Consider the following 12,892-nt stretch of genomic DNA (forward strand, 5'->3'; position numbering starts at 1 on the left):
ACAATGAGTGACTGAATGAATCAAAGAATTATCACTAAATTTTAATATTCATACAAATATTTTAAATTACATAGAAGATTATGTCAAATTGATCAAAAAAATCAACCAAATTTGCAAAGAAATACGATTTTTTATTTTATTGCCTGAAGACATTTAGAGTAATTTTGAATAAAATAAAATTAATAAAAACATTCTTGTATTTTATTGTGTCAAAGAGTTTAATATAATTATACTAATGAAGGTATCCATAATTTAAAAGTAAGCCTACTTTAGAAACAGAAGAATGCTAAGTATTAAGTCCAATCCATGGAACAAGTAGCTAACAGTATTAAAGCCGTTGTTGAACTTAAAACAGCCGAGTCAATATCAACTTAAAGCTTGCTTTCTAAACGTTCACTGTTCAAACGTGCACGCACGAGTGGAAGATATCTCGGCTGCGTACTTCGTGTTTGAAGTGAAAGTTTAAACAGAATATTTTTAAACAAGGGATTTCAGTGCCAAACAACGGTTTCTGGAAAGGATTTCGAAATTGTTTTTGTTTACTGTTCCATGGGTATATTTATTTAAAATTATTTATAGTTTCAACCTGTACAATACATGATAGGGATGTTTTTATACATATATATTTCCAGTGAAAAATCATCGATAAATATGATTATAACTTGAAATATTAATTTGAATATTTTTTAAAAACTTACAATATTAATAATAAATAAATCAAAAAATCCGTAGACTTCATTGAAGAATTAATCAATTATTTTATGACTCCTGTTTTCGAAAACAGATCATAAATAAAAAAGAGCTGTATATTTTATTTTTGTAGATGGGTATATTATGAAATATGGTTTCAGGATTTTTTTTCTTTTTAACAATTTGTTGTTGTTCAATTATAATTTTATAGCACTTATTTATGACGTCCGGAATTCTGTAAATATGTAAATGTTTATCTTGCCTTTTTATAAAAATTAAAAATAAAAATTCTTATAACGTTGTGACATTAAAAAGGATTAGCTGGAAAGGACAAAGAAAAAATTGAATAGAGAAATAACAAATTTACATCAATTAATGATTTCAATAATAATATACATTAAATTAATAATAAAAATACATTTATATAATTGATTGATAAATATACAAACATATGAAGCAAATATAACTATTTAGTTAGCAGAGCTTAAACAATTTTTCTCTTTAATAAGTATTTTTCGCTCTGTCAACCTAAATAACTATGAATGGATCTATTTATGTAAAATAGTTTGTATTTGTAAAGAATGCTGAGAAAATCGAAAGAAAAACATGTGATGTATTTGGTATTATGTAAACATCAATAATATTTATGTTTTCACAAATGTTTAGCTAAACTATTAACTCAAATTCTTAATCCAGGTTAGATTTAAAAGAAAAAAAACTAAAATAAATTAAAACATATAAATAAATAATATTATTTCTGTAATAAAGCTATTGTATTTTATTACCTTAGAATTATTTTCGTACTTTACTTTTTTTACTACAGTTTAATGGATTTACTACAAAAGCGACTCAAAAAGATTTTTTTCATAAAATAAAAAACTGTCAATCGAAGTCCTGGACTCTTTCATAAAAAAAAATAATAATATGAAAATGATAAAAATCTTATACCATGATTATAAATATATCAATTTTCTAACATAAATTTCGAATGGTAATTATTGAACAATTAAAAAAGTACATAGGTGTTTTATATATATTTTTCATATAAAATTACATGGATAGATAGATTTAAATAAAAATTAATATGAGTTATCACTAAAATTGGCAAATGGTAGACGAAGAACGTACGTAAATGCATGTACTTTTTTTTTTATAAATGATTTCTAAAAATGATTTAATGATATTGCAAATTAAATATCATAAAATCCAAATAATATGATATTTAAATTTTTATTTCTATTATTCCTCTTTTTGGTTTTGTCCATTTTTCTTTTATAACTTTATATGTAATTGGTTCATTAATAACAACGATATACTTTCTACATATGAATTTGTAACGCTTTGTTTTTCTTTTTTTGTATTTGTTCTTAATATTTTATCCATAATTGCACTCATCTGTGTCACTGTTGGTCAAAAAGTAATTCTAATTTTTACTAATGTACTTTGAATCTCCAGAAATTAAATTATAATTTTCATTAATAATTTCAACTGCTTAATGATCTACTGAAATTTTCAATATTGGTCCGAAATCACAATTATTTTTTGCTCTGGTTAGTGTCTCCGCAAGGTATAATGTTAAAAATAAAAACTGTGAAAAAGTATTTATCATGAAGAAAAAATATTCATAATTCAACCTTTAAAAGTCACTTGACTTGTTAAAAGTAGTCTGAAGAAGTAATACACCTCTTGTCATTTTAGATATTTATTTACGAATTGTCTAAATTCAATATTTACCTTAAATCGAAAACAATTGATTTCAATAATGCCATAACACTTGTTCTATAGAGATTTAGGTACTGTATATGCGATTTGCGAAACTAAAATTTTTGCAACTCACGGAAACCTATTAATATTTCCAATCAAATTTCGATAGCTCTGAAAAGAATCTGGTCTTGTGACCATGCTCATCAGAAAGTAATTTATTTATGATTACAATAGATAGAATGACCATATAATTAAGCTATTTATTTATAAGTTGGAATGATATTATGTTATAATAATTAGATACACAAATTATTATAGTTTATGTTGGGTTCGTAAATCAATTTCGTGTATAATTTAAAAAGAAATGTAGGAAAATTACTATTTGTTTGATCAACCTTGAAATTGTATGACAAAGGAAGGGTCACACACTGTTTACTGTAAAAAATTATACGCTTGTGTTGATATGAGTACTTATTTGTCTAATTGATTACTTACAATTGATAAGTGAATTGAATACTACATACGGGTGTTGCTGCTTATAGCAATGTTCTTTTTAAATTATATGTTATTTCATAATTAAAATGTATTGTGAAAATTTTTATTTGTAGTATTAAAAATTTAATTCATTATATCTAGCAATATAATGAATTTCAATTAAAATAAAATAAAGTGCTTTGATATTACATGAAATTTTGTCATAGGATTAATTCAATATAATTTTAGTGCCAATAGAAAATTATTCAACAAAAATCATTTTTAATTATTATTCTATTAAAAGTAAATATCCCAGACTTGTGAGATAATAGGATGTACTGTATTTATAAAATACAATTGTTAAATGACATTTCAACCATTTCTATATCTCGTAGAGTTACTGTTTATAGTAGTTGAATTATTATTGCTTGTTGTTTAAGTTGTAAATATTCTTCATAAGTATCTTTTACCAAACAAAATAATAATCATTAAATTATATATTTTTATTAATTATTTTATTTACTAACCTTCATGAGGGCCATTCTCTGATCGTCGGAGAGATCGCGAACTACAACCTGCGGCATGATGACAGAAACCACTTCCACGAAAGCTGACGGTCAACTGAAGGGGCTGCTCCGGTGTATCGACTTGTCGGGTCGCTTACGGAAATAACCGAAGTCAACCGAACAGAGGGATGTTTTTAAAATTGCATTTCATCTCTTAATCATCGGTCATAATTCTGCTTGGTAAGACAGGCCCAAATATTTTTAAAATACAAGCCGAATATATTTTTATTATTATAACTTTTTTACTCAATTTGATTTCGATAAATGTAAACATAGTTTTATTTTACAATACTAAGAGTTACTATACCTCAGGGTGGATTAACCTCTATTTTACAAATTATAATGGGGTTTATATAAAAAAAAAAATATTTTAATCTTATATAATACTTACCAATAATTAATAATCCCGTTGGACCATTCTGTAAGCTTGTTTAACCCAATTAGACTTCTTCAAGAAAAGCCTCAGTTTAGATATTTGTTTTAAAGAAGAAACATGAATATAGTACGAAATACTGGTAATTTTAAGGCATTACTGGAAAAAAAATTTTACAGCCGCTGAAGCAACTTCTGAAATTATTAAATATGAAGGGAAAGGTGTCCTTGACCAGCACACAGCGGCGTTGGCTCCCGACGACCTTTGATGAATATTCGATATTGAAGATTCTGCAGGAAGATGTTGAGTGAAATCCATCCATACGTACTCGCGAACTTGCCAGGGAGTGTGGTGTGTTGAAAGATACTTTTAGTCGCCATCTACTCTCCGTGAGGAAGGTTAAAGAAGAGTGATCCCTCACGAACTTACTCCTCAGCAATCAGCAATCACTTCCTGTCGATCCAAAGAAAAGTTTAAAGAACTTCGTGGGTTCGAACTATCTTATCCACCATATAGTTCGGACCTTGCACCATCGGATTACTACTTGTTTCGATCCATGATCCATTTCCCTCAAGGGAAAACAATTAATATTTTTGCGGGAGTTGTAATTGCGGTCCAAGAGTTCTTTGGCAGCCATCCCAAAGAATGGTATCAGCGTAGGATTAAGCAATTGGCTAGCAGATGACTAATGACGGTAGATAACAATGGACTATACTTTGAGTATTAATTGTATTTTATATCAAAGAAATAATAATATAAATATCTGGTTGAAAAAATGTAATTTGTTTTTTCACCCTATTACAACTGTTTATATAGAGATTGTATTATTTCGTTTTTCAATGGTAAAATAAATAAAATGAAAAAATAAAATAAATTTCAAGTCTTTAATTCCCAGCGCATTTTAATTTGTACTTCAATATGTAAAAGAAAATATTATACATGTAAAACAAAATTAATAGAAGGGAGAGAAAAATAAAATATTACACGGTGGTCACTAAAATCTTTTTTACATAATAGTGAGCTGTTAAATAAAATATTAAATAATGTAGAGAAGTCCAGATGGCAAACAAAAAAGATTGGTCGAAATTACAAAAACTATTTTTTGTATACCAACGTTTTACCTCGCATTGCTGGGATTTACTAGGGCTAAGTAAAATAAGATAGAAACTTTGTTATGTATGGAAGGACTATAAAAAACTTCAATTATATGAATACATAATAATTATACATTTATATGAAAATATAATTATACTGTTAGATGAAAATATAATTATACAGTTATGTAAAAATATATCTGTATCTACTAAATTATAACTGTATACTCCTATTTTTAGGCCTATAATACATAACAATGGATCTTGTTTTATTTATTCTTGATAAAGCTCTGCGAAGTGGGGCTAAGCTTTGATATATAATAAATAGTTTTTGTACTATTTTACCTTTTTGACCACTTTCCGGGTCATCTTACTTGATAGATTTAATACGAGCAACTAATGGTCTTCTAGATATTAAAAAAATATAAAACGTAAGCTGAATATGTTCAGTCTAGTTAGGTCCCCACATTTAAACAACAGCAGTACTGATTTACATAATATAAAGTGCGATGAAATGTATGCGTTTGAGAAATAGTAAGCCCAAACCAGGTATCAATCCTTCCATTATAAACTCCCTAACCACCTAAACCCACTAGTTTCTAACCTCGCTTCCTCTTCCATTCCTGACAATCATCCGTGACGCCTATAAAAAATATGGCCACGAGATCTAAAATGTCTAAATGTAAAAACGTCATTAGAGTACTACCGATGAGTAGTTTCTCTCCACACCTTTATCGCTTCATTATAACTGAGATCAAATATACTGAATGTATTATTATGTACAGTTCTTAATTTCAATAAAGATATTAAAAAAAAAAAAAGAAAGAAACAGTTGCCATTATTTTTTATCTTATTTCCAAGCACTTATTCTTAAATATTAAATATATAACGCTACGTAACTCCGTATCGTTATGCCCAGAACATGTTGTTGTTTGGGAGTTGGTGACTCCATATAGGACTTACTAAGATAGATATAACAGAGACAAACTAGGGCATGTGCCCTAGTATATGAAATAGATATGTCTTTCCTATTAAACTGTCACAAAAAGTAATTAAACCCAATTAAATTTAATACAATCGTGAACAATAAAATAAGTATATATAAATATTGTTTAAGCTGTACTCTTTTAACCCTGAAGTTGTACTCTAGAAGAAGTAGAAGGCAAAGTAGGACAGTAAGAAAAAGATAAACAAGAATATTAGCTAAAAATATAACCTTACATAACCATGAACTTTGGTATAATATAAATATGAAGCTCATGCTTGAGGAATATGAATTAGAGCTTCAGTAAAAACTAGTAACGCTCTCTGGCCGACAAACTGAGGAAAGTTTTTTCGTATTTTGATGCATAGCCTATAAGTTTATCGCAAGGTAAAAAAATATCCACCTCGCTTTATTTTATCTATTCGATGTATTTAATGACGTAAGCTCGGCGGAAGTCGAAAAAGCACTAGAAAACTAAGTTGCTTCCATTACTCTAATGCAGGCAATCCTTAGCTATATAGCATATTCAGTTCCAGCGGTAATAATCAGACAAATGGAAAAGGGAGTACAGAAAAAAGACATGTTAAGTCCATAATTATTTGTCATACAAATAGGCAGAATAATATGGGAAGCTAAAGTAAAAAGTTCAAAATTCATAATAAAATATCGGAAAATGAATCTCCTTGATTCAAAATTTAGTATTTGCACTCCAGTAATTGTACGGAAGATTTTCCTTCCGAATTTCTCAATTCTGCATTCTAGGGTACCTGTTAAAATCGGTCTGAATTCATTATGTACACAAATATTTACAAATCAAAATTAGTAATGATAAAAGAGTGTTTTTCTATATAAACACGCGCATAATGAAAGCTACAAATGCGTATTAATGACTCCGCTATGTGATAACCGACAAAAGGGAAAGGAAAAGAACATGATGGTGATAATTAAATAAATCTTAATTAAAACATTGAAAGCTGGTCTAGCTAAATAATTAAACAAGTAACAGAGATGAAAATTCAGCACCAAGTTTTACAGAAACGCTAATAGAAAATCTTTATAAAATTAAATTGAGCAAGTTCGGCAATGTAGAAAGAATGCTATTCATTAGATTGACAAACGTTTTTGTTAAATTGAAATAAAGAGGAAACGATATTTGCTAAAATATAAGAATTAATTTACTACTATTTACGTTCAGTAGTTCTCGAGTGATATCTTTTTAAAAAGCAGCATTTCATAAAAATATACTGAAAGATTAATACTTAGCGAATTTATTTTGAAACATCTGTACCACAAAATCTATTCGACATACAAATGTCTATTAACGCTCAAATTAAAGCTAGTTTAATGTATTATAAAATAGTTTATTACGTTAATCTTCATAGGAATAGTAGTTTTCATGATATTTGCTAAAATAAATTTATTTATAGTTGTTGGGACAATAAGTTTGATTTATGATACCTCTAACCACCCCTCAATAACTATTCGACGTTGAGATGTCTGATAGAACTAAAACTGAAGCTAATTAAATTTGTTATAAAATAGTTTATAACGTTTATCTTCGTAGAAGTAGAAGTTGTTATGATATTTGATTGGGTGTTTGTATAAAATGTTTGATTTTATTAATAATATATCTCTGGAACCTTAAGGCATACGTATGTCTGCCTGCACTAAAAATGGAGGTAATTTAACTTACTATAAATTAGTTTTTGACACGTATCTTTGTAGGGGTAGTAGTTTTTTTTATATTCGCTTATTAATATAAATTTTGCACTTGAAAATTTTCTGAACAACTATAAATCGATATATTTTAGCAAATATCATGAAAACTACGACTCCTATGAAGATAAACGTCATAAACTACTTTAAAGTCCATTAAACTTACTTTAATTTGAGTGCTAATAGACGTATGTAAGTTGAATGGTTTTTGAAAAATAGATTTCTCGAAATAAATTCACTTACTACTGATCTTTAGGTTTATATTTTTTATAAAATGTTACTCTATAAAATGCTATATTCCGAATACTATCGAATGTAAATAGCTCTATTAGGGCTCTTATTTTAGCAAGTTTGATCTACTTTAAATGATGTTCTTGTTGATGTTTTTGGTAGTTTTAAAGATATAGATCTCCGGACGAAAAATTAATATTTTTTTTATTGTTTCAAGCGGCCGTAATTTTTTATTCTCGCGACCTATACTTGGCAGACTCATCAATTTAGAATAGTCATTATACATAGTTTTAATTAAAGTAATAAAAAATTGGGGTGAAATAACTGCCTTTTTTTCTCCTCTTGGGCTCTTGTATAAGGAATGCTTAAGGGGGAAAAGGCATGGTGTGGTGTATTTGCAAGACTACGATGGGCAGTGTATGTGGTGTGTATGAACAATAATACAACCCACAGAGCGTTATGAATGAACATCTACACGGTGATCGAGTGGGTTGACTATGTTTACGCTGGTTAGATTCTGTTGTTTCCGATGCGAGTAAACTACTGGTAGTCAATACCTGAGAAAATTGGCGATATATGCTGAAGGTGGCCAGGCCTCTGGGATGTAACGCAGCTTAATAATAATAAGTAATAGTTAATTATACAATAATTAACAATTACTTATTATGACTTTACAGTAAACAGCTTATTAGGTTTTATTTGTAATTTTAATTACTACTAATTACAGTTGCAGTTTATGTAGACTATAAATATAGCATATTCATAGTCTCAAACTTTCGAGCTCATTAAAATAGATGTAACACCAAATTAAGCCTTACATAAATACACTCACATGAATATGGCAAATATTCCTGAAAACTAAGTTGCGAAATCACACAGTTCTTTAGCTGAGCATTATTAGAACTGGAAGCAGATACGCCACAATGACTTTACCAATAAGCTTAGCCATAAAAGGACCCTTGCTACTTTTCAAATCCTCAGTTGGGGAAATTACAATACTGAAATAGGAAAAGGCGTTATCATCCATTATTTGACAAGCTATCAATACCTGGAACTGGTTTCTTCCTCTTTGTAACTAAATTACCTCATTACAAGCGTCTTTTGCGTTTTTGTTTCCTCGTTTCAAATTTACCTAATGCTTAATTATGAGGCGAGTATATTAATTTAGCCTCGAGCTGAACCGAAAGATCTTTCTTGTTACTGTAACTGTAGATAGTTGACCGTAGATTAATGATTGGAGAAGTTTGTCGGGGGGTGCGGTCAGCAAAGAACAACATAAATAAATAAAACCATATTTATTTATTTTTTGCCGACGTTTCGACCTGATTTTCAGGTCATCATCAGGGGTTATGGCGTAGAAGGTAGGCCTCCAACTTCAGTTGCAACGTTGCGAAACGTCGGCATAAAATAAATAAATATGGTTTTATTTATTTATGTTGCGCCCCCAACAAACTTCTCCAATCTTTCTTGTTAGATTAGTATAATAATAATTTTTTTTTTAAATAACTTTATTGAAATTTACAAATGTATATTACATAATACATTTAGTAAATATGGTCTTAGTTATAATGGAGTGTTACAGGCGTGTAGAGCAACTACCCATTGGTAGCACTCTAATAACATTTTACATTAGCTGGTCTTGTGGCCATCTTCTTTTCAGGCACCTCGGAGGAATGTCAGGAATGGAAGAGGATGCAAGGTTAGAAGGTTAGGGTTTGAGTGGTTAGGGAGTTTATAATAATATATAATAATAATAAATGTAAAAAATATAAAAGATTACTGGGATGAGAAAATTGTTACGGAGCATAGGTAATTCACAACTGCCCGAATATATCGGTTATTTACCTTCGTAGGAATAGTATTTTTCATGATATTTCCTAAAACAAATTTATTTATAGTTGTTCGGATAATAAGTTTGAGTTTTGAAAAACTATATTTAAGAAACCATAGGACGTACAGATATCTGTCAGCACTCAAATTTACTGTAATAGTTAAACGTTTATCTTTGTAGGAGTATCATTTTTTATGTTATTTGACAAAATAAATTTATAAACTATTAATGTCTAGTTGTTCGTATAAAATGAACCATATGACGCACATGTATATGCCAGCACTCAAAATAAAGGAAATTTAACTTAATATAAAGTAGTTTATGACACTTATCTTCGTAGGAGTAGTAGTTTTTATGATATTTACATATGAATAAAAATTAACTCAGATAACATTTTTTTTTTTTGTTTTTTTTTTAACCTATTTATTTTTGTGTTCTAACTTATCTATTTATTTATATGTTTTTTTTAAATTTATGCATTAGTTCTTTTTAAATTTATTTAATTGTTTTTTTATTAGTAAACTGTTCTACTTTGTATCTGCTGTATTTATACGTTGCTATCTACTGATGATTACTGATGATTTGCTTAATTGATCAAACGTAGTTGCAGATCTGGAAAGGAGAGGTATGGAGGTGGGAAACAGGGGGAAATAATGTATTGGGCGAATTGATAAATTGTTATATTCTATAGGTATATAGGAAAAAATTTTTTTTGTTAAAAAAATGTATTAGAAGTGTACTGTATTTAGTTTATTGGCAATTATAGTTTGAAAAATGGAAAATATTAATGTATTATAATGTATATATGTCCAATTATGGATTGATGGGTATGCTATGTGTTATATCAACCCAATGTATTGTGGATTTAAACAATTCTAAATAAAATGGAGGTAAAACATATCAAACGTAGTTGCATTTGAGATCTCACATTTGACCGTTACTGATTATCATCTGTTACTCTTTATAGTTGTTAATGTTAATGTTAGAAAGTGCGATATGGCCAACCATTAGTGACGGAGGAACTGTGAAAGTTGGCAGTCGTTAGCAGAAGGTCTAGGGACGTCATGGCTCCGGTAAACAGATCGATTAGGGATATTTTCATGAAGAAAATCCAACGATAATTAGCAGTTTCTGTAAATAAATGTGTAATGTATTTTTATTTGGGATTTTCAAGGTTGAATTTTGCTGTCAAATTTATTTTGGAAGGAAGTGTGGAACTCGGGAGAAATCCTCATACGTGTCTGAAACTGCAAGGAAATGCTCGTTTGACAATACTTAGCTACAAGAAACAGCTCTAACCTAAAACTTTTTTTACCTGTAACTCAGTTAAATCTGATCACTAGATTTGAGTTTTTAGGGATCCAAATTGTGATGATCCATAAGATCTGAAGCTAATGAAATTTAAAAGATTTGATATTTTTCTAATAAAATATCATGAATTTTGTTTATTAATCAATAAATGTTTTTTTTTGTTTACACTGATCAAACTTATTTTATTATTATATTACAATGGACCACATTTTATAAAAATAAGTTGTAGTAATAAATATTAATTATTATAATCATAATAATAACACAACTTGATCAACAATGGTCATTATCTCCTTACTCTGAACTGAATTTATTTTAGTCTCCAGCGTTTCGAGCCTTAAAATATTTTTTAAATACTTAACAATTGTACATTATAATACATTTAGTAAATCTGATCTAAGTTAAATTGGAGTGTTACAGGCGTGTAGAGAAACTACCCACTGGTAGCACTCTAATGACATTTTACATTAGCTGGTCACGTGGCCATCTTCTTTTCAGGCGCCTCGGAGGATTGTCTGGAATGGAAGAGGATGCAAGATTAGAAACTAGGGGGTTTGAGTGGTTAGAGAGTTTATAATGGAAGGAGTGATATCTGGTTCGGGCTAGATCGGTTATATAGGGAACATTAAGGTCTTTATATATGATTTTATTTGTGACAAAGTAAGGAGCATTGAGGATTTTACGAAGGTTCCCTCACATATAACACATGTGTCGTTGGTAATTTTGAATATTTAGAGCCAGAAATGAAAAATAATTTTTTTTTAAACAGACGCCATTTGTATTGCCCGCCTAAATATGGTTAATAGTCATTAATTTTGACCAGTTACTACATATATTTTTCATTAGAGTAGTAAAACATTTGAGTGAAATCACTTTTTTTTCCCCGAACTCTTGAATTTAGTGTTATCTTCATTTTTTTTTCATTTTACATTCTGGTGTTCATTCTTAAATTCCTTTGGGAAATATTTCTCCAACTTTTAAAGTTAAGATAAATGGTTTTGAGAGTTCAATTTTCGAACTCTATCGTATTAAGGTTAGATTTTAAAAGGCCTACAAAGTTTCGTTGACTTCCAAAAGATCAGAGTGCGAAAAAAATAGTTAATCTTATGTCAACAAAACAATGAATTAGAATCAGTATCGATAAACATAAAGTTGCTATTAAATATTTACCAAACTATGAGAAATTTGTGCAAGATCTAGTGTGTTTATTTATTTAGTTTACCATCGAGTTTCGGTTTTTTAGTGTAAATAAAAATACATTTGGATAAAGGCTATATATATATTCGTATATACACCGTTTCAAATCTTATTAATTAACTTTAGCGGTTAAATTTTGATTAAAGTCTTTCATTATAGTACAAAAATATATTTTTCTAGACGTAATATGTTTGAGTATATATTTTGTTTTATCTGATAACAAATCTTTTTATTAATTTATTGGAATTACAACTTTATTTACATAAAATTAGATCTAATAAATGTGATGTGTGATTAAAATTATATAATACATATATTTAGAGAAGCTACCCTTTAGGAGTACTCTCATAACACTTCTACATCAGAAGGTCTCGAGGTCATCTTCTTTTCAAGCATCTCGGAAGATAGTCAAGAATGGAAGAGGAACTAGGTTAGTGGTGAGGGAGTTTATACTGGAGGGACTGATAAACAAAAAAAAAAAATTGAAATCGAAATACTTTATGCAGCTACTCAATACTTTTAGGGTTAAGCGATTTGGGTTTGATGTCCTTGAAAAAAGTAGAACGGATGCTTAAAGGACATGTTGAAAGAATGGGACAAACATTTATTTCCAGACTATACTCTAATGGATAGGAGTGTTATGTCGGCAAGGAGGACTCCAGAATAGAGGTTAAATGAAGTAACGAAGAGCTTTGAGAACTCTGTAGGACATCAAGTCTA

The 12,892-nt window shown here is 28.9% G+C and overlaps 1 protein-coding gene across 1 annotated transcript in view; it reads right to left on the reverse strand.

Moving 5' to 3' along the window:
• LOC106677520 (SEC14-like protein 2) overlaps window positions 1–3,492 on the reverse strand; it is a 180,884-nt gene extending 177,392 nt beyond the window's left edge. The window contains exon 1 of the mRNA XM_067045654.1: window positions 3,396–3,492. Within this exon, the coding sequence (XP_066901755.1) occupies window positions 3,396–3,452 (57 nt within the window). The 5' untranslated portion in view covers window positions 3,453–3,492. The remainder of the gene's footprint in view (window positions 1–3,395) is intronic.
• Window positions 3,493–12,892: the final 9,400 nt, after the last annotated feature.

The sequence above is a fragment of the Halyomorpha halys genome, unplaced genomic scaffold (assembly GCF_000696795.3).
Source record: "Halyomorpha halys isolate HHAL.00 unplaced genomic scaffold, Hhal_1.1 Scaffold101.1, whole genome shotgun sequence".
Lineage (NCBI taxonomy): Eukaryota > Metazoa > Arthropoda > Insecta > Hemiptera > Pentatomidae > Halyomorpha > Halyomorpha halys.